At 35.9% G+C, this 22,677-nt stretch overlaps 1 protein-coding gene across 1 annotated transcript in view; it reads left to right on the forward strand.

Annotated features, from left to right (window-relative positions):
• The window catches only part of LOC111420333 (cubilin homolog), a 71,959-nt gene that overhangs the window by 35,970 nt on the left and 13,312 nt on the right, over positions 1-22,677 (forward strand). Inside the window, exons 9-15 of the mRNA XM_071200887.1 lie at positions 718-874; positions 932-1,989; positions 2,044-2,365; positions 13,658-14,008; positions 14,062-16,449; positions 19,492-21,438; positions 21,492-21,718. Coding sequence (XP_071056988.1) covers positions 718-874; positions 932-1,989; positions 2,044-2,365; positions 13,658-14,008; positions 14,062-16,449; positions 19,492-21,438; positions 21,492-21,718 — 6,450 coding nt within the window. The remainder of the gene's footprint in view (positions 1-717; positions 875-931; positions 1,990-2,043; positions 2,366-13,657; positions 14,009-14,061; positions 16,450-19,491; positions 21,439-21,491; positions 21,719-22,677) is intronic.

Below are 22,677 nucleotides of genomic sequence, written 5' to 3' on the forward strand. Positions count from 1 at the left end.
TACGGAAGCTCTCTAGCATTTTAATAACCTGTACAGATGATTTTATGAATATCCAAAATTGCCACAAAGTGTCTAAATATTTCTCAGAAGCTTTGAAAGATTTCCTAAGACTGTTTAAGCAGGTTTAAGAGCCTCCTGAGGCCTTCTAATATTTTTCTAAGCCACCTAAAGACATTTAAGGCATTCTGAATTTATTAAAAATTGTGCAAACTTATTTTCGGAACTGCCAAAAATTTTCCAGAACATTTGCAAAGATGTCAAAAAATATTTAAAGGCTTCTCTCTCAACTCTAAAATTGTTAAAATGTGCCTAAACACTTTCTGGGTATATTGAAAGACTTAAAACTAGTTAAAAAGCTTCTAATACATTCCTAATCTAGCAAAAGACATCCAAAATCCTACAATTTGGTTTGTAACAATTTATTTAATTCGACTCTGCATTGCTAAGAGGATTCACTCGAATTAATCTATCTTTCAAGCATCGTATCTCCAAAACGTTTTGAAATATCAAGATAAAAGAAGAAGCATATTGAAGTAAATTTAATTGGTAATTAATTTCGAAGTTATGAACTTTTAAATACAAGTGTGCATATTATATTGTGGAAATATGTTTTAAAAGAACGAACTTTTAGGGTTATATTATCTCAAGAACTAATTGAGATATTGCAATGAAATAAGATGCATATTCACTTTGTGTTTTGCATTTGTTGTTTTTTAGCTTTTTGATGGAGTCAGCGCAACTTCGAAATCCCTCGGGAGATATTGCAACTCGGCGCATCCCCCAACGATCAAATCATCGGGAAATCACGTTTTGGTGAAATTCAGATCAGATATAAGCGACCAAGGGAGAGGATTTCAACTGCAGTATTCAACGAGTAACGACAATAACTCCGAAATAAATTATTTTAATTGAAATTTTGATTCTATTCCAGTTTGCAACAACCAAGTGCGAGGTTACAGCGGTGTTATTGAAAGCCCGAATTATCCATATGGATATGCAATGGATCAAGATTGTACGTGGGAAATAGGTGTTCCCGAAGGAAATAAAATCAACATCACATTTTCGCACTTTGATTTAGAGAGATCTTCGATTGTAACCAAAGGACGTTGCGAGTTTGATTACGTGGAGATTTCAACTTACGACCCTGAATACGAAAAATTAAAAGTGTTGGATCGATTGTGTGGATCCCCCGAATATATTCCCCCGATGACGATTGATTCTAACAACACCTCGATTCATTTCGTTTCCGATAACCTTTTAAGCGGGAGCGGGTTTAGATTGGAATGGCACATTTTTGGTTGTGGAGGAATCCTCGATCGCCCAGAAGGAACCATCTCAACTCCCGGATACCCCAATGCTTACCCCCAAAACACGAGATGCGAGTGGATCATCGCACTCCCTTCTCCTGGAAAAAGCGTTGAAATAACTTTCGACAAAGACCTCCACTTAGAAACGAGCCACACCTGTTACAACGATTACATCGAAATTTATAACGGCAGAAAAGCTGTGGAAGAAAATCTTCTTAGACATTTTTGCGAAACTAGCAACGTCACTAACATAACGAGTAACGGGCACGAAATGTTCGTGGTGTTCCAAAGTGATTATTCACTCGTTGATAAAGGATTTAAGGCGGAATATAGAACCGTTGATTCAAGCTGTGGCGGAAATCTCCTCGCTGATGATGGGTTTATAATGTCGCCGAATTACCCGAAAAATTACGAAAGAAAAACAACGTGCGAATGGTTAATAACCATCAAAGAAAATCACGTAATTAATTTATTTTTCCACGACGTCGATCTAGCCTCAAATTGCAACAAAACCAACATTCGCGTTTATGACGGCCCTGGCGAAGGTTATCCTTTACTCATCACCGTTTGTGGCAGCAACAAACCTAATGGAACGATTAAATCGTCTTATAACCATTTGTATGTTAAATTTCAAGCGGATAGTATGTTAACAGCGAAAGGATTTAGGTTAGAGTTTAAAAAGGTATTTTTGTTAAACTTTATTAATGTGTTAATTGAGATTTAAAATGTGTTTAAGGCATGCGGTGGAATTTTGAACACCGAAACGAGTGGATTACTCGAATTAGAACAAAGAAATTCTTTTTCAATGGATGTGGAATTGTGCGAGTACACGATAATTGCGCCTAATCCGGCGGATCACGTCTCTTTAACAATAACTAATTTGTATGAGAAGATTTGTTACTTTGACTATGTTACTGTATACGATGGTTATAACGGAACTGATCCGATAATCGGGAGTTATTGTGACGAGATTCCTCCGACAATTACCAGTACTGGAGCTGCTTTATTTATAACGGCTGGAATTGGATTTAAAGCTTCATATTCTACGTTCTCATCAGGTATTTATTAAATTGCATAGCTCATTAAGTGGAAAAATCGTTTCTAAATCGATTAATAAGAATACATTTTTTTGATATTTCCCTTCATTCTTGAAATATTTCCCAAAAAAAGTATTCATTTTCACTAAAAGAGCTTCATTTAAGGATTTAAAAGAGGATATCCCAAAAACTATGATAAATACGATAAAAACTCATTCTTTATTTTCGATTTTAAATTTATTTTTCTACCCAACGATAGTTCTAAACATTGTGTAAAAGTAACCACAACGAACTTAGAGGTGATCGAAAAAAATTAATTTTGAATAAATCGCTTTTTTTATGCTTTTACGCATATTGCTTATGATTAATTACCGATATAATAAATCGGGTGATTTCATTTAGTGGAAAAATCATTTCTAAATCGATTAATAAGAATACATTTTTTTGATATTTCCCTTCGTTCTTGAGATATTTCCCAAAAAAAGTATTCATTTTCTCTAAAAGAGCCTAATTTAAGGATTTAAAAGAGGATATCCCAAAAACTATAATAAATACGATAAAAAGTCATTCTTTATTTTCGATTTTAAATTTATTTTTCTACCTAACGATGATTTTAACATTGTGTAAAAGTAACCCCAACGAACTTAGAGGAGATCGAAAAAAATTAATTTTGAATAAATCGCTTTTACGCATCTTACTTATTATTAATCACCGATATAATAAATCGGGTGATTTCATTTAGTGGAAAAATCATTTCTAAATCGATTAATAAGAATACATTTTTTTGATATTTCCCTTCGTTCTTGAAATATTTCCCAAAGAAAGTATTCATTTTCACTAAAAGAGCTTCATTTAAGGATTTAAAAGAGGATATCCCAAAAACTACGATAAATACGATAAAAACTCATTCTTTATTTTCGATTTTAAATTTATTTTTCTACCCAACGATAGTTCTAAACATTGTGTAAAAGTAACCACAACGAACTTAGAGGTGATCGGAAAAAATTAATTTCGAATAAATCGCTTTTTTTATGCTTTCACGCATATTGCTTATGATTAATTACCGATATAATAAATCGGGTGATTTCATTTAGTGGAAAAATCATTTCTAAATCGATTAATAAGAATACATTTTTTTGATATTTCCCTTCGTTCTTGAGATATTTCCCAAAAAAGTATTCATTTTCACTAAAAGAGCGAAATTTAAGAATTTAAAACAGGATATCCCAAAAACTATGATAAATACGATAAAAACTCATTCTTTATTTTCGATTTTAAATTTATTTTTCTACTCAACGATAGTTCTAAACATTGTGTAAAAGTAACCACAACGAACTTAGAGGTGATCGAAAAAAATTAATTTTGAATAAATCGCTTTTTTTATGCTTTTACGCATCTTACTTATTATTAATCACCGATATAATAAATCGGGTGATTTCATTTAGTGGAAAAGTCATTTCTAAATCGATTAATAAGAATAAATTTTTTTGATATTTCCCTTCGTTCTTGAGATATTTCCCAAAAAAGTAAGGTACGTTAGGGTAATGTTTTGGTAATGTTAAAAATTGGTTCAATACAAAACATTATACTCTTATAAACAATATTAAAATAAACTATATTCGCTTCCACAACAAAAACTTTAGAATACTCGAATTGGGCCATATTTCCAACCTTAACTGAAATATAGCCCAGGGAATTTTTTAAAGGTCGAATATATGGCCCTATGGTTAAAGTAACCAAAACGAGTATTAAGCGCATTTAGGGCACACATAGTCTTCGGTATCTTCTAGCACTAGTCCCGCACAAACTTCATGTACCCAGGTATTACCCTGAATACAACGCCGCATGTCTCATTAGCAGTCCTCGTCGCATAAAAAACAATACCAAGCTTCTTCATCGTTCTTATTTTGTTTCTCGTCAATTGGCGGATTTGTCGCCTTTATAAATAAGTCTGTTTTTAATAGCTGGGCTATTAAAATTATAATTGCCTGCTTTCCTTCGAGGATTTTTCGTCTGCTTAGCAGTTGAAAAGTCTGACGTCTTTAAAATGTCAGCAAATGATTTTTTCTTTGGACTTTTCTTCGGTACAGAAGCGTTATCCCGGTTAGGCTGTTTCACAGTTATGACACTAATGCCCGGTTGCACCGTTTACATAGTTGAGCATAACTTAGTTAAGCAGTTCTTATAGTTAAGAAGAACTTAAATTTTATGTCTATTGCACCGACACAACATATACAATGCTCAACTAAGTAAAGTTTAAGTATCGGTTATTTGGCAACAACGCCATAAAATTTAGTTATTTTTATAAATTTTAGTAATTTTTTAGGGTTTTTCGTGTTGTCAAGTTAATGTCAGTTGACATTAAACATATACCATGTAAATAACATTTCTACTATTCGTATCATCAAAACAAGTAGTATTAAAATAATCTAAATTCAGCCTATAAAAGTATAATTTAAAATAATGTATACTACTTACTTATTAGACGGAAATTCTATAATTTCTTGTATTTGTCGTAGAACATACAAACAACTTTGTTTTGTTAGACGAAATCTTTTAAAAAAATTATATTCGTCCATTTCGTGGAAATAATTGGATCTTGTGTATATTAATTTTGGAAAACCAAAATCAATTATTTCCAAAACATCTAAATCGTTGTCGAAAATTTGCAGATCCATTATTTTATTTTATTACTTTTTTAACGTATAGGTTATGTGCGGTTATGTCTATTTGACGTACATATGCGCTTGAGAACAACTTAAGCACTGGATTTCAAATACTTATATTTGAGAACGTCTTATTGATTTTGAGAACGGGTTACTTGACGGTGCAACGCAAATTCACTACTTAAGCATTACTTAGCCTTTAAGCAATGCTTATTTATTACGGTGCATACGGGCATAAGTATCTTTATCTTTGGTGTAGCAGAATCGGTTTCCTTGTTGGCATTGGTCCAGGAGGAACAACCAGGACTAGGTTCATGATGATTTACCTGTAGAAATCGTCTTCATCATCAGATTTTTTTGGTTCTGCTTCAGTTTCTAGCTGTTTGTGTGTAAGAAGTGACGCACTAAAAGCATTTTCTGAGATATATCCCTGTTGCTCGACAACCATTTTGGATGTTTGAAATTGACATACATTGTTGCCAGACTTTATTGAAGACAATCCCGAATCTATGCTTCTTTAGAGTTCGGCAAGGAACATTTGTTGCTTGCCAGGAATTCAGCAGTTCGGTGTCCCAATAATGTTCAAAGGATCGGAAAACAGCCTTGTCTAGTGGTTGCAATTCGTGGGTTGTATTTGATGGTAAACAGTACAAGGACACATCCAACTTTTCCGCTTCTTCAACAATGGAGATATCTAAGTGACAGGAAGCACCATCAATGACTAAAAGAAGTTTTCTTGCTGGCTTGAATTTTGCAAAATGTTGTAGCCAAACAATAAATAACTCCCTAATCATGCTCCCTTTTGCAGACATTTGAACAGTGGAACCAGGGGGAAGGTTGTCTGAGTTGGTATCCTTTTTTCTTAAACCTTTGAAAATAATCATTGGTGGTACTGCTTGTCCCAGTGCGTTGACACAAGCTACTACTGCCACGTTTTCAGCATGTTCATTGGCTAGTAAATGAATTCGGCGTTCTCCCTTTACTGCTAAAACCTTGTGAGCATGGTGCAAAGTTAATCTGCAACCCTTTTCATCTAGGTTGTAAATAAATTGGAGCGAATGTTTTAGATTTAATTCGCGTAAAACGGTATCTAATTTGGAAAAATGATCCTGTACGATGGTTGGGTTCAGTTTTGGAGCTCTAGCGATGTTCATCATCTGCGGCTTCCTCTTGGCGATGTTTGGGTGCCTCTTTATAAACGACTTGTACCAAGTAAATCCAGCAAGTTCCTTCTCATTGTTGAATTAGTGGCCGATATTTGCTTCTTGACAAAATCGGAAAACGCTTCTACGAACTGTTCTTGGAGTTAATGGGAGTCCCACTCGAGACATCCTTATTATTCTTGATTCTAAGTCTGCTTCCTGTTCCTCATTTAATAAAGATCTTCGTCCAACCTTCCTTTTTGCATCCCCAGTTTTGATGTGATTGCTCAAGGTGGTGCGTGAAATACCGCAATGTTTTTCAACATATCGTGGATCGATGGCCTTTTCTAATCAATTCTACTGCTTCTGTCATCATCTCAGCTGTAAGAAAATAATAAAAACTCGTAAATTTCGTATTCGAATACGGTCGGTAATATGGCCCATTGCCGTTTTGTTGTGGGCCATATTTCCGACAAGCACTTCACCAACATTTGGGGTTATAATTTGTGAACAAAATAAACAAAAACTTTTACTGAGGCAAAAATCAGAAGTTAAGGGGCTACAAATTATAGCAATGATGTTTTTTACCTAATTAGCCGCTTTACCCAAAGTTACACGATCTCAAACACAGTCAAAAGTAAAAAGAACACATGTGCTTTCTGTAAATTGAAGTGTAGCAAGGTCACCAATCGCCAAGGTTGGCTATTCTGGTTGTCAACAGGCACTACAAACCTAATAGAACCTATCAGGCAGTCACTTGTCAACAGATGGCGCTCAATAAAAAAATTAGTACGAATGGGCCATATTTTTGTCCGGCCATATTACCCTAACGTACCTTATTCATTTTCACTAAAAGAGCGAAATTTAAGGATTTAAAAGAGAATATCCCAAAAACTATGATAAACACGATAAAAACTCATTCTTTATTTTCGATTTTAAATTTATTTTTCTACCCCACGATGATTTTAAACATTGTGTAAAAGTAACCCCAACTAACTTAGAGGTGAGCGAAAAAAATTAATTTTGAATAAATCGTTTTTTTTTATGTTTTTACGCATCTTGCTTATTACTACTCACCGATATAATAAATCGGGTGATTTCATTTAGTGAACAAATCATTTCTAAATCGATTAAAAAGAATAAATTTTTTTGATATTTCCTTTCGTTCTTAAGATATTTCCCAACAAAGGTATTAATTTTCACAAAAAGAGCCAAATTTAAGGATTCAAAAGGGGATATCTCAAAAACTACGATAAATACGATTAAAACTCATTCTTTATTTTCGATTTTAAATTTATTTTTCTACCCAACGATGATTTTAAACATTGTGTAAAGTAACCCCAACTAAGTTAGAGGTGAACGAAAAAAATTAATTTTGAATAAATCGCTTTTACGCATCTTACTTATTATTAATCACCGATAAAATAAATCGGGTGAATTCATTTAGTGGAAAAATCAGTTCTAAATCGATTAATAAGAATAAATTTTTTTGATATTTCCCTTCGTTCTTGAGATATTTCCCAAAAAATGTATTCATTTTCACTAAAAGAGCCAAATTTAAGGATTTAGGCCCGTTACTACCAAACCAATGTTATTTATCAGTTAAACTATCTATAAGATACAATTTATCTTGTAGATAACAGGGTCGTGCGTACTACGGTCCATTACTACCATCTTTTAGATAAATTTATCTTATAGATAAACCCATCTACTAGCCAATCAGAGCGCGTAAAATAGCCGTAACCGTGGTAATAATCCCTTAGATAGCTTAACCAGAAGATGGTAGTAATGAGCCTACCACCTCCATTTATCTCATAGTTAAGAAATCCTTCAGATAACCTAGGGATTTTTTGGTCTATTATGTTAAATTGACAGCTCTATGTGGTCAAAAGACCTACTATTAGGTATTTTGACGATATTCTAACCTGTTCTAAGCTTAAAATTAAAATTTGGAAATGGAGACCGAGAAAGGGCGACGAACCACCAATTTCACCAAAGAAGAATGCGAACATATTCTTGAATTTGTTATCAAACATAAAAACGTAATAAAAAACAACAAAAAAAAGTTACATGGCAAGGAAAGCAACAAGTATATCTCGTATTATTGTATGTTAAAATGTGATGGTAAACAATAATGGCACAACTAACGTGATGAACGAAGATGCCAATTATATACTCACTCCTGCAAAATCTGCTATGGATAGCAACATGTTACCTATTGCATAAAACCGAAGAGTCAGCAACAAACGGTTTGAAGGAGGCACAGCATTATTACTAAAATTTTGATGTATTTTACATTAAATAATAGCAATCAACAAATTACTTACGTCATAGATGGAGGTTTTATTACATCTTCTATTTGATTCAAAAGGTGATGAAAACTTTTTTTCGAGAGACGAAATCTCGTCATAAATTCAACATCTGAATGAATATTTACATGGTCAACTCTACTCCTTTTTAATCCTTTCGCTTCTTATAGGAAATAATTCATTGATTTCTTCAAAAATTTGTTCTTGCTCTCCAATGTCGAAGAAATTATGCCTGATGATTTTATCTAATGTTAATTATTAATAGTTTTTTATTTAAGTTTATATCACTTTTCCTATTTTAACTGAAATAGTAAAACGCTCGAATTTTATACGTCAGTATAAATCCTATTTGAGGTTAGGTATCCGCAGTTATCCCGTAAATAGCAACTTATCCGACACCCAATCCACGGGTTACAGATATTTCAAAAGTTATCCCTTGGATAGTGGTATCTATAAGATAAATACAGTGGTAGAAACCAATTTTTAAGCTTTCCGATAGATAACGCTATCAGAGACTTTAACTATGAGTTTAATATATTTAACTATGACTTTAACTCATTCTTTTATTTTCGATTTTAAATTTATTTTTCTACCCAACGATGATTTTAAACATTGTGTAAAAGTAACCCCAACGAAATTTGAGATGAACGAAAAAAATTAATTTTGAATAAATCCCTTTTTTTATGTTTTTACGTATCTTACTTATTATTAATCACCAATATGATAAATCGGGTGATTTCATTTAATGGAAAAATCATTTCTAAATCGATTAATAAGAATACATTTTTTTGATATTTCCCTTCGTTCTTGAGATATTTCCCAAAAAAGTTCAAATGAGTGCAAAATGTTTAAATCAGGTTTATTCAGAAAATGTTTTGGTAATGTTAAAAATTGGTTCAATACAAAACATTATACTCTTATAAACAATATTAAAATAAACTATATTCGCTTCCACAACAAAAACTTTAGAACCCTCGAATTGGGCCATATTTCCAACCTTAACTGAAATATGGCCCACGCAATTTTTTAAAGTTGGAAAAACACTTGGGTGTTTTTCTTTACGTCCGGAGTAATAAAATTAATGTTGTGCACTTATGAACGTATTAATTTATATTTTCTCTACCGGTTTCGCAGTTTATAAAGTAACTGCATCATCAGGAGAATCGTCAAAATAAAGATAGATCAACAACCATCAAATACATTAAACAGTTAAATCACAAGAAAAAAATTAATAAATTAATTTTTTAAAGGTCGAATATATGGCCCTATGGTTAAAGTAACCAAAACGAGTATTAAGCGCATTTAGGGCACACATAGTCTTCGGTATCTTCTAGCACTAGTCCCGCACAAACTTCATGTATAGTAGAAACCACGAGAGCTGGCAGTGACAGATCGCTTAAAAATGGTATGAATCAAGATATGGACGTACGACTTAGATTATTTCACCACATACATTTAAATGTAGGTTATGTTAGTAATGGAGGTTATATGTCAAAAATATTATTTAATGATTTTCCTTTCAAAGAAAACATTTTCGGCTTGTGAAAACACTGACAGATTCATGACAACGCTCACAAGACGTTTCGATTTGAGGTTATAATTATAGAGTTACATCCCTTAGAAGAACAGACGTACTTTTTCGACGTGGCCATTTGAATTGTACAGGAGACATATTAAAATAATGCTGTCTCTTTCTAACACACATTACTCTCTAGCGGTTTGAGAACTACGTATGGCATTTGTAAGAGCGGAAAATGATGATTTACTGCCAGCTCTCGTGGCGTCTACTATACCCAGGTATTACACTGAATACAACGCCGTATGTCTCATTAGCAGTCCTCGTCGCATAAAAAACAATACCAAGCTTCTTCATCGTTCTTATTTGGTTTCTCTTCAATTGGCGGATTTGTCCCCTTTCTAAATAAGTCTGTTTTTAATAGCTGGGCCTTATAATTGACTGCTTTCCTTCGAGGATTTTTCGTCTGCTTAGCAGTTGAAAAGTCTGGTGTCTTTAAAATGTCAGCAAATGATTTTTTCTTTGGACTTTTCTTCGGTACAGAAGCGTTATCCCGGTTAGGCTGTTTCACAGTTATGACACTAAGTATCTTTGTCTTTGGTGTAGCAGAATCGGTTTCCTTGTTGGCATTGGTCTATGAGGAACAACCAGGACTAGGTTCATGATGATTTACCTGTAGAAATCGGGCCTGTTTTTTGCTTAAAATGAATCAGTGGGGTATCGTCTTCATCATCAGATTTTTTTGGTTCTGCTTCAGTTTCTTGCTGTTTGTGTGTAAGAAGTGACGCACTAAAAGCATTTTCTGAGATGACTGATGGGTCGAATGGGTATATCCCTGTTGCTCGAAAACCATTTTGGATGTTTGAAATTGACATACATTGTTGCCAGACTTTATTGACGACAATCCCGAATCTATCCTTCTTTAGAGTTCGGCAAGGAACATTTGTTGCTTGCCAGGAATTCAGCAGTTCGGTGTCCCAATAATGTTGAGTGGTTGCAATTCGTGGGTTGTATTTGATGGTAAGCAGTACAAGAACACATCCAACTTTTCCGCTTCTTCAACAATGGAGATATCTAAGTGACAGGAAGCATCATCAATGACTAAAAGAACTCTTCTTGCTGGCTTGAATTTTGCAAAATGTTGTAGCCAAACAATAAATAACTCCCTAATCATGCTCCCTTTTGCAGACATTTGAACAGTGGAACCAGGGGGAAGGTTAATAGGATAAAAAAGAATAAGTCCACGATGATTATTTATTATTTTTTTCTAATTTCGGTACAACAATGTTTCGCTTTTTCTAAAAGCGTCGTCAGGTACGACGTCAAAAACTAAGAATGATGAACACGTGAAAAAATGATCATATGGAAAAATTTCTCTTACAAGAAACTACGACGGACCGATGATTAAAAATATAATTTTGGATTAAAGATTTAAGTGAAATTTTGAAAACGGCGTGGGTTTACCATGTCAGGTTAAAAACTCCAACGTCGGGTGATAGGTTAAAAAAGTTTTTGAAATGCTGAAGGCAGGCGTAAAAACTGTAAAAGCTGAAGGCGTGTTATAAAAAAGGGAAATTTATCGTTAAAAATCGAAAAACTTGAGTCGTGTGCACATATCGACTGGTTTCAACGGACTGTCCGTTGTATGTCCGGTCGGTAATATGACCCATTACCGTTTTGTTGTGGGCCATATTTCCGACAAGCACTTCACGGACATTTGGGGTTATAATTTGTGAACAAAATAAACAAAAACTCTTACTGAGGCAAAAATCAGAAGTTAAGGGGCTACAAATTATAGCAATGACGTTTTTTACCTAATTGGCCGCTTTACCCAAAGTTACACGATCTCAAACACAGTCAAAAGTAAAAAGAACACATGTGCTTTCTGTAAATTGAAGTGTAGCAAGGTCACCAATAGCCAAGGTTGGCTATTCTGGTTGTCAACAGGCACTACAAACCTAATAGAACCTATCAGGCAGTCACTTGTCAACAGATAGCGCTCAAGAAAAAAATTAGTACGAATGGGCCATATTTTTGTCCGGGCCATATTACCCTAACGTACCTTATTCATTTTCACTAAAAGAGCGAAATTTAAGGATTTAAAAGAGGATATACCAAAAACTACGATAATTACGATATAAACTCATTCTTTATTTGCGATTTTAAATTTATTTTTCTACCCAACGATGATTTTAAACATTGTGTAAAAGTAACCCCAACTAACTTAGAGGTGAACGAAAAAAATTAATTTTTAAAAAAACGCTTTTTTTATGTTTTTACGCATCTTACTTATTACTACTCACCGATATAATAAATCGGGTGATTTCATTTAGTGGAAAAATCATTTCTAAATCCATTAATAAGAATAAATTTTTTTGATATTTCCCTTCGTTCTTAAGATATTTCCCAACAAAGGTATTAATTTTCACAAAAAGAGCCAAATTTAAGGATTCAAAAGGGGATATCTCAAAAACTACAATAAATACGATAAAAACTCATTCTTTATTTTCGATTTTAAATTTATTTTTCTACCCAACGATGATTTTAAACGTTGTGTAAAAGTAACCCCAACTAACTTAGAGGTGAACGAAAAAAACTAATTTTGAATTAATCGCTTTTTTTATGTTTTATGCATCTTACTTATTATTAATCACCGATATAATAAATCGGGTGATTTCATTTAGTGGAAAAATCATTTCTAAATCGATTAATAAACATATTTTTTTTTGATATTTCCCTTCGTTCTTAAGATATTTCTCAACAAAGGTATTAATTTTCACAAAAAGAGAAAAATTTAAGGATTCAAAAGGGGATATCTCAAAAATTACGATAAATACGATTAAAACTCATTCTTTATTTTCGATTTTAAATTTATTTTGCTACCCAACGATGATTTTAAACATTGTCTAAAAGTAATCTCAACGAAGTTAGAGGTGAACGAAAAAAATTAATTTTAAATAAATCACTTTTTTTATGATTTACGCATCTTCCTTATTAATAATCATCTTTATAATAAATCGTGAGATTTCGTTTAGTGGAAAAATCATTTCTAAATCGATTAATAAGAATAAATTTTTTTGATATTTCCCTTCGTTCTTAAGATATTTCTCAACAAAGGTATTAATTTTCACAAAAAGAGAAAAATTTAAGGATTCAAAAGGGGATATCTCAAAAACTACGATAAATACGATTAAAACTCATTCTTTATTTTCGGTTTTAAATTTATTTTTCTACCCAACGATGATTTTAAACTTTGTATAAAGGTAACCCCAACGAACTTAGAGGTGAAAGAAAAAACTTAATTTTGAATAAATCGCTTTTTTTATATTTTTAGGCATCTTACTTATTATTAATCATCGATATAATAAATCGGGTGATTTCATTTAGTGGAAAAATCATTTCTAAATCGATTAATAAGAATAAATTTTTTTGATATTTCCCTTCGTTCTTGAGATATTTCCCACAAAAATTATTCATTTTCACTAAAAGAGCCAAATTTAAGGATTTAAAAGAGGATATCCCAAAAACTACGATAAATACGATAAAAACTCATTCTTTATTTTCGATTTTTAATTTATTTTTCTACCCAACGATGATTTTAAACATTCTGAAAGAATAACCCGAACAATCTTAAATATGAAGGAAGAGGATTAGGTGTTATTACATAAATTTATTTTTAGCATGTGGTGGAACATTAGAGCACGAAAGCGGCCAATTTGCAACTCCAAACTACCCAAACCAATACCCCGACGACATCGAATGCGAATGGACCTTAAAAATGTCACCCAGCTTTTCTTATACCATCAACTTCGAAGATTTCGAATTGGTCCAATCGCAATTTTGCAACGAAGATTTCGTGGAAATCCGCGCAATCGACGACAACAACAAACTTTTGGGCGATTATTGCGGCAACAACATCCCCCCAACCATCACCGCAAACGGCTCAATTTGGATTTATTTTAAAAGCGCCAAATCAGACGTTGGCGATATCGGGCAAAAGAAGAAAGGATTTATGGCACGATTTTCTTTAAGTAACAAATAATTTAATTAATTAATTTAAATGATTGAAATGATTTAATTTTAGATCACGAAAATGAATTTAGCGGGGACCACGGATTTTTATACTCACCTCTTTACCCGGAATACTACGCGAAATCTTCATCGTTTTATTGGAGGATTCGAGTTGGATTTGGGCACAAAATTAGGTTAACAGCCAAAGAATTTTCGTTGGGGACTGACGAGGAGATGTGTTATTACGAGGCGCATATTGCGGTTTATGATGGGTACAACACCGATTCGGATGGGGAATATTATTGCGGGGGGAGAAAACCTAATTTTGAGTCATCCTCTAACGTGATTTATTTGGAGGCGACGTTCGATCCGCGCACCAAACAAAGCCGATTTATTTTGGAGTGGACTCAAATCAACGTCGTCTCGAAACCCAATTATATTAATCCTTTAATTTATTTAAGCTCAAATGAATCTTGTGGCAATTCAGAGACTGTGGTGGTAAATGGGAGTGATCCTTTTTTGCTTACATCTCCGGGGTATCCTTGGGGGTACAAAAAGAATTTGAATTGTTCTTGGACGTTTTCGACGAAATCCCAAAATCATTTGGGGCTAAGATTCAATGATTTGCGCGTTGTTAACGCGCGAAGTTGCATTTTTGATAAGGTGCAAATTTACGCTGGGAGTGATGATGAAGAATCTGCTTGGAAATTGATAAAAACGGCTTGTTTACCGAATGAGACTTACCACGAGATTTTAACTTCGAATTTAATGAGGGTTGTGTTCCGCTCAAACTCATTCAGCAACTCGAGCGGGTTCCAAGCGATCATATCGGAGCGTTGTGGGGGAAGCATCAAATCGAGTAACGGAGTCATAAAGATTTCCGAAAAATCCTCCGTCCCAGACGATGAGTGCCAATGGAATATTACAGCTCGATCAGGAAAAACCATCGAAGTTTCGTTCAAAATTTTCGATTTGGGGGAATCCCCCGATTCCCCTTGCAATAATTACTTAATTTTAAGAAACGGGCAATACGCGGATTCTCCATTTTTGGGGGAAGGAAAATATTGCGGGAAGAACTCCCCCCCAACATTAAAATCAGCATCAAATCATTTATACATCAAGCTCCACTCAACATCAGTCGCCAAATCCCCAGGATTTGAATTGACGTTTAAAGAAGTTTCGTTTGATTGCGGCGGAAAATTAACCCTAACCGAAATTGAAAACTCAACGATAATTAATTCCCCGAATTACCCCAACATCCCTCAACCCCACATCGAATGTATCTGGATCGTTCGAGCTCCCCCCGGCGAATCGATCCGAATCGACTTCTTAGAACGGTTCGATTTAACCAACTCGGTTAATTGCGACGATGAATACGTCGAGTTAAGAGATGGCGCTGCGGTTACTTCGAAATTAATCGGAAGATTTTGCGATGAAACTCCCAGTTCTCAAGCGACAACCGATAATGTACTCTACATAAAATTTTTCACCCAAGTTGATGACCCAAGGAACGGGTTTAAAGCCAAAATCCAAATCAAAAGTTGTGGGGGGATAATTCGCGCAACATCCGGCACGATAACATCCCCTAATTACGGGTTGAAAGAGTTTTACCCCGAAAATCTGGATTGTTCTTGGGAAATAATTGGGCCGAGAGATCACTTTTTGAATATAACCTTCAAAGAAATCGATTTACCTCCACGAATTGGCGATTGTGCAGAATCCCGAATTAAAATTGTTGATCATTTTTTGAAAAATAACTCAAAAGAAATTGTTGATGCGTGCAAGATGAAACCCGAATTGAAAAACGTCCAAACTTTCGGAAATCACGTCACGGTTAAGTTCACTTCCGGTAAAGTTATGAGGTTGAAACGATTCGCTGGGTTCTCGTTAAGTTTTGTAACGGACCAAGAAGTTTGTGGCGGGAAATTAACGTCTCCTTCCGGGTTCATAACATCCCCGGGTTATCCAAGTATGAACCACAACCAAAGAATTTGCGAATGGAACATCGAGGTTCCCCGGGGAAGAAGGATTAAAGTGAAAGTAATCGACCTCGATTTAGATAAGAACTCCCACACTTACGAACAAGGAATCGTTTTCTTTAACGATCACGATTTTTACTCGGAAATTGAGTATTTGAGTGCTGGGGATAAAGCCGATTATATATATTCAACCGATAACGTGATGGCGATTTATTTCTGGTCGTCACACGTTTCTTCACATCGAGGATTTAAATTGCAATATAGTTCCGATGAACCAACGTTGTGCGTTGGGGATTTTGGTAAAGAATACGGGACTATTTACACCCCGAAAAATGTGACGTTATTTAGGTGCTCTTGGAGTCGCGATGATGATGTCCATCTTCAAAGGACGGTTACTTTGAAAATAACGAGTAATATGGCTGACAGGAAACCAGTTCGAAATTGTGGAACGGTTGGGACAAATTTGGATGTAAAAACTAAAGGTAAGAAATATCTTTAATAATAAAATTGTTTGATTGAAATTTCAATAATGTTATTAACAATTTTTATATCACATCATAAACTAGAATCCTTAAACTTCGTGTCTTTGTCGTATTGGTTTTATATTTATTCTAGTGTATAGGTCTTCGTTGCTTATCTTGTGCAGAGGATTTTGAAGATGCATCTCCTTTCTCCCTTTTCGATAATATCCTTGGTCTTATTTGTCGAGTTGATTTTCAGAACCTGTCCATAGGCTAATACCGGTCATTATAGATCTTCAATGCAGTGTTGGTGTGGATCCCTTCATTTTTGTAGGTCAGTGTTCAGAAGTATTTGGTTCTTCTAATTGCTTCATCTCATTTAGTTTTGTAGTGTTGGGATAATTTTAAGTCATTATTATTAAACTCGTTTCTGACGTGCTCACAGGCTAAGTAGAAATAACCCACCTTACTCTATTGACTGTAAAGATTTTACCAGCTATGCTGCGAACCCGATCTGATGGACGGGTTCGCATGGAACAGACTTTTCAGGTAGGGAAGTGTGTGTTCAATAAGAGCTCCAACGATTCCTTAATTATCCTCAGTATATTTGCCGTCTTGTTTATTAGATCTTATGGAGGCGAGCAACTGTAGGCGTATTATTTATGTCGTCGCAGAAACTGCGTCAGATTTTTCTTTGGCTTTCCGAATAGCCAAGTTGTACTCCGTTGGGCTGTCCTATAGAGATCCCAGGTATGTTCGAGTTTGGAATGCATGACTTTATTATTTAGTCTTCTATCCATAATGCGTTGTTGTTCAAGGCCCTTATTCCACCAAGGCAAATTGTATTATACACTTTTGTGTTTTATGGGACAGCTTGATTCATATGCATTATTGTATATGATATTGTTTAATTGAATAAAGGCTATTTCGAGATCTTCTCTACTTTCAATATTTATTTTGATTTCGTCAACCTCTCGCTGATGTATCTACAAAAAGAGGAGATTATGAATTCTGTTTGTTTTGTCATCTTTGCTACAATGACAAAGCGAATATGGATGTAGTTCTTTACACTTTTGGTCATTTTTCAATATTTTGACAGTCCCCTTCTATAAATAATCAGCCTTCTTCCCTGGTATAACCTGATTCAGCCATTGCTGGTATACTTTTTGCAATTATAATAAAAGTTTTTATTGTCAACTAAGTGTTTACAATTTCCTATTTAATACATGACAAACTAAACTTAACTTAACTTCCCTTATCACCCCCTCACCCTACCCCTCGCCAAACCACCTCCCTCATCCATCCCTTGCCTCCCCCCCCTCATTCAGAATCTGCGTCCGGTTCCTTTTTTCTTCCCTCAGCTCACTACATCCTCTCAACATATGTTCTAGCGTCGACACCACCTCTCCACACCGTACGCCCAGTATATACCTGTTCGCTCTCTCCTCATTACCACAACGAATTCTGGCCAACAGCCTTTTCCCTTCCTCGCTCACCTCCTTCACCAAGTATTTTCGAAGCTCCTCCGTCATTATGTCGCCATATCCTTCATTGTCCCTTCCTTATCTGCGTCCTTCTCTCCTTTATCTGAACGTCCCTATTCCTGTCGATCCCCCTTCCCTTATTCTGTAATTTTTCTCTGCCTCCGAATAACTCGTCCTTGTGTAATATTTCCCGCTCTCTCCCTTACCATATCTAATCTTCCCCTCCCTAACTTCCTTCCAACACTCCCCCAAAATCTCGCAGTATGGTTTTCTATTTTATAGCCACGATTCATCCACCTTCACTTCCTCCCTCACAATGTACCCCAGTGTCTCACCAGACCTAGAACCCACCTCCATTACTGATTCTGTACATCCTCCAGAATATCCTGCTTCTTCCATCCCCAACTCCGGGGCGTACATCATTGTACTCTTCACCAACCCATCAAACATAATCTTTCTCTTTCTAATGTCCCTTCCAAACGCTTTCTCACCCCATTACCTTATTATCCCTTTTTGCCATCCCCCTCACATTCGCCGTCTCTTTGCTATCTTCCCTGAATCTATATCCCAGGTATATGAATTCTCTATCTCCTCAATCTCCCTCCCATCCCATCACATGTCCATTCCTCCCCCATTCTTCTCCCCGCTTTGCAGAATTTCATCATCTTTGTCTTTGCTACCGTTCACCTCTAACCCCTTCGCCCTGAAACACCTCTCCAAGTGTCCCACAATCCCTCTCATTTTCGCGACTTTAACAACCCGGCAGCAACCCGCCACTCAGTGCTGATTCAGAACCCAGAGTAGTCTTTCTTTTTGTGTGCGTTGTATAGCTTGCAGGTTATTATTAATTTAGTGCTTAGGATATAAGGATCTGATGCGCATTCTAGGCTTCTGCAAACTTTTGTACCTTGGATTTATATGTTCGAATTTAGTTTAGTGATACTGTAGTCTATAATCGATTTGTGTTACCTTGTTTTTTGATGCCATGTGTATTTATGTACTATTTCCTTATGTTTAAAGAAACCATTATGGATTCTCTGTTCATTCGTTGTACAAGGTGGTCAAATAAGCGTGCAAAGTACTGTATCTCGGACAGTGCTCATTGTAGAGACTTGCTGTATAAAAATTAATAACTAAAGTGGCTACGAGAAAATCCTGAAAATTATGTTGCTCTGCCCCATCCTGTTATAGAGTTTTTTAGATTTTCATTTATTAATATGAAGATCCTCTTATTGGCTCTTTCATTCTTAGACCTACAACGGCTATCTGGACTTTCTTTCTGTGTAGCGCGTCAACGATTTCTTTTGTTTTTGTTCTTATCTTATATACATTCCACGTTTCCACGATTACCGTTATGATTTTTTACTCGGGATAGATTGCTTTTCAAGCCGCCTCAACCCCCCTTCTTTATCCGGGCTTGGGACCGGCATCTCTTCACTCTGTGCTATTCGATCCACACATTGATCCACGATGGCAAGGCTAATTAACATTCTCTAACAATTTTTTTATCACATCATAAACTAAAATCTTTAAAGCAGATATGATTTTTGAAAATTTTATATATGTATATTTTTTTTAGTTAACGGCGAAACGATGTTAGTAGCAGAATATTGCAACTTCTTAAAGAAACCCGAAACTCTCCGAATCCCATACCCTTACATATTAATGATAAACATGCAAAGAGCGGGTTATCTCGAATCAATCAATTACACCGTTGAATATTCAACCCAAAATTGCGGCGGGATCATCACCAAACCGATCGGCACGATACAATCCCCCGACTTCCCCAATACCCCATCAACAACGTACGATTGCGTTTGGGTCATCGATTTGCTAGAAAACCAAGCCGTTAAGCTCAACTTCACCTCCATGGATTTAGGACAAGATTGCGAAAAAAGCTTCGTTAAAATCCATAATGGACCGCTAAAAACCAGCCCGTTAATCGGGACTTTTTGCGGAAACTCTTTACCCTCCACTTACATCTCGCAATCAAAAGGGATATGGATCGAGTATCATTTCGATGTTGCTTCAAACGGGAAAGGATTCCAAGTTAATTATGAGCCGGTTATCGGGGGTTGTGGAGGAGTGTTTTACGACACAAACCGATTTTTGCAAACACCTAACTATCCGGAGGAATACCCGAATAATATTGAGTGCGTTTGGGAGCTCCACACTGGTGATGGGTACCACGTTGGGTTAATTTTCGATAAACGATTCCATTTAGAGACTAGTAATAATTGCGAAAATGATTACGTCAAAATTTATGACTACAAAAATGAGGGTTGGGAGTTAATTAACGTGTTATGCGGGAAAGACCCCCCGAGTTTCGTTAATTCCACCTCGACGAAAATGAAGGTTGTTTTTCGGAGTAACTCAAAGATTTCTCAAGCTGGATTTAGGGCGTCTTGGAGCGCGAATTGCGGCGGGGATTTCGTCGCGGATAAAAACGCAAAGACGATTTCAAGCCCGGGATACCCCAACAATTACAAATCAAACATGTTTTGCGTTTACAACATATCGGCGAATCGGGCTAACTTAAGAGTGGAGTTTCTCGATTTCAACTTAGAACACGGCGATGATAATTGCATTTTTGATAACGTTACGTTGTCTTATAAGATGTATCGAAATTTTATTAACAACACTTATTGCTCGACAACCCCCCCTCCTTTTATCATAGTCGAAAATAATGTAATTGTAACATTTAGAACGGACAGTTTCATGAATCGGAGAGGATTCTTGTTGAGTTATAAAACGGATGAATGCGGGGGTGAAATAACGCAACCCACCACAATTCAAGACGACTATAAATTTAAACGGGACCAAACCTATCGAAGCACGAGGTTTTACGGATTGGAAAAACCCTGCGTTTGGAATATAACAGCTCCAGAAAAATCGCAATCCGTTGTCGTTAGATTGGAATTGCTAAATTTAAGATACACCTTTAATTGTAACGCGGATTATTTGATGTTTTTCGACGGACTCTCTCGGAATTCCAGCAATCGTTTGGCGAAATTCTGCGGGAATTATTCCTCAATCATCCACCCAGAAAACACACCTATAATTAGCTCGACTTCGAATCAAATGACGATCGTTTATCGATACCCTTCGAGGAGTTCAATCGGGTTTAAAGCTTTAATTTATTTTTCTTATGGCCCATCAGCTGGGTGTGGTGGAAAAACTTACTTAAACGACACCAAAACAGCAACAATTCGAGGCCCCATCTCATTAAACGAGCTAGATTGCCACTATCAAATCGAAACCATGGATGGTTATTATCTCAGCTTAAAATTCATCGAACTCGATTCTTGCAAACTCAACACAAACGGGAGTCTACTCAAAAATTGTTCGTGTAGCTTTTTCGAAATTCGCGATGGTGGGGGGCCATTATCGGAAATAATTGATTCGTTTTGCGACCAAGATATTCTTCCGACTTACAAAACGACCGGGGCGAAAGTTTGGATCCGTTGGACGACGAACCTATTCAATATGGGGCGAGGATTTAAATTGGAAGTTACACCGATTTTGTGTAAGATCCCTTCATAATTTTCGCAATATATTTTTTATCGTTTTTAATTCTAGCTGTTTGTGGGCCTTCCCTATTGGTGGCGGATAAAATACCCGAAGTGTTGGTGTCACCAAATTTCCCCCAAACGTATCCGGGCGCGACAAAATGTTCCTGGAAGATCGCTTTGCCCCAAAATACTTCTTGCTGTATGCACTTGAAGTTCATTGAGTTTGATTTGGGGGATGTCCCAGATGATAGCACAACTTGTCCGGGAGATAAAGTTGAAATAAGTGACAAACACGTAAGTATTTGTAGCGAGAAGAAATTTAAAATGTATTGCGCAGTTAATACATTTCTTAATATATGCCACAATTTTAAAAAATTGATTCTGGTAAAGTATTAGAAATAAGAGAATGAAACTTTTTGAGGTTATAAAAGAAGATTTGCTCTTCATTTTATCACCTTATCTTTCAAAAAGATTCTTAAACGCAACATTTTTGACATGATTATCATAAAAATTCTTAAACAAGTCTAGAATTACGACTAAACAGCACGCGGCAAAAAAATCGTGTAAACTCACTTTGAGTAAAGTCCAAAATTCAAGAAAATGTTTAAAATAAAACTAGACCAATTTCAAATTGCAATAAAAAGTCTAAAATTCGTGCAAACCATTTGTACATCGTACACTTTCTGCCAAAAAAACTAGATACTGTTAACAAAGGACTAGATACTGCTGGTAGAAGAGTCAATATTCTTTCGAGAACATTACATACTGCTGATAGAAGACTAGACTGCTGGTAGAAGATCACATACTGCTGGTGTTATGGAGGATGGATTGCGCCGAAGAAGAAACAATTCTCTCGGCCCGTCCTGCCGCTGGCTGTTGACCATCTTGGGGGCCCTCAAGAAACCATTCCCCAGGTCGCGGTAACTCGTATCCCAGCAGCAGGGCGGCAGGGGTTTCTCGTGTCGCCGCGTTGCGCCGTGACCGAACGTTGAATAAAGCCCGATTAATGTGCCGATCCCAGGTCGTTGGATTTATGCCCTGGAGTTGGATCCGTATGCATTTCTTTATTTCTTGAATCCTCCTCTCCGTAGGATTGGCCTGGGGGTGGTATATCAGTGGTGGCACCCCCAATGTCTCAGCGCGGAGTCCCAGTTGGCGCTGGTAAACTGAGGCCCGTTGTTGGATAAAATGGCCCTTGGATAACCATACCGGGTAAACACCTCACTCTCCAGGATGTTCACGATTTTCGGAGC

The sequence above is a fragment of the Onthophagus taurus genome, unplaced genomic scaffold (genome assembly GCF_036711975.1).
Source record: "Onthophagus taurus isolate NC unplaced genomic scaffold, IU_Otau_3.0 ScKx7SY_15, whole genome shotgun sequence".
Taxonomy (NCBI): Eukaryota; Metazoa; Arthropoda; class Insecta; order Coleoptera; family Scarabaeidae; genus Onthophagus; species Onthophagus taurus.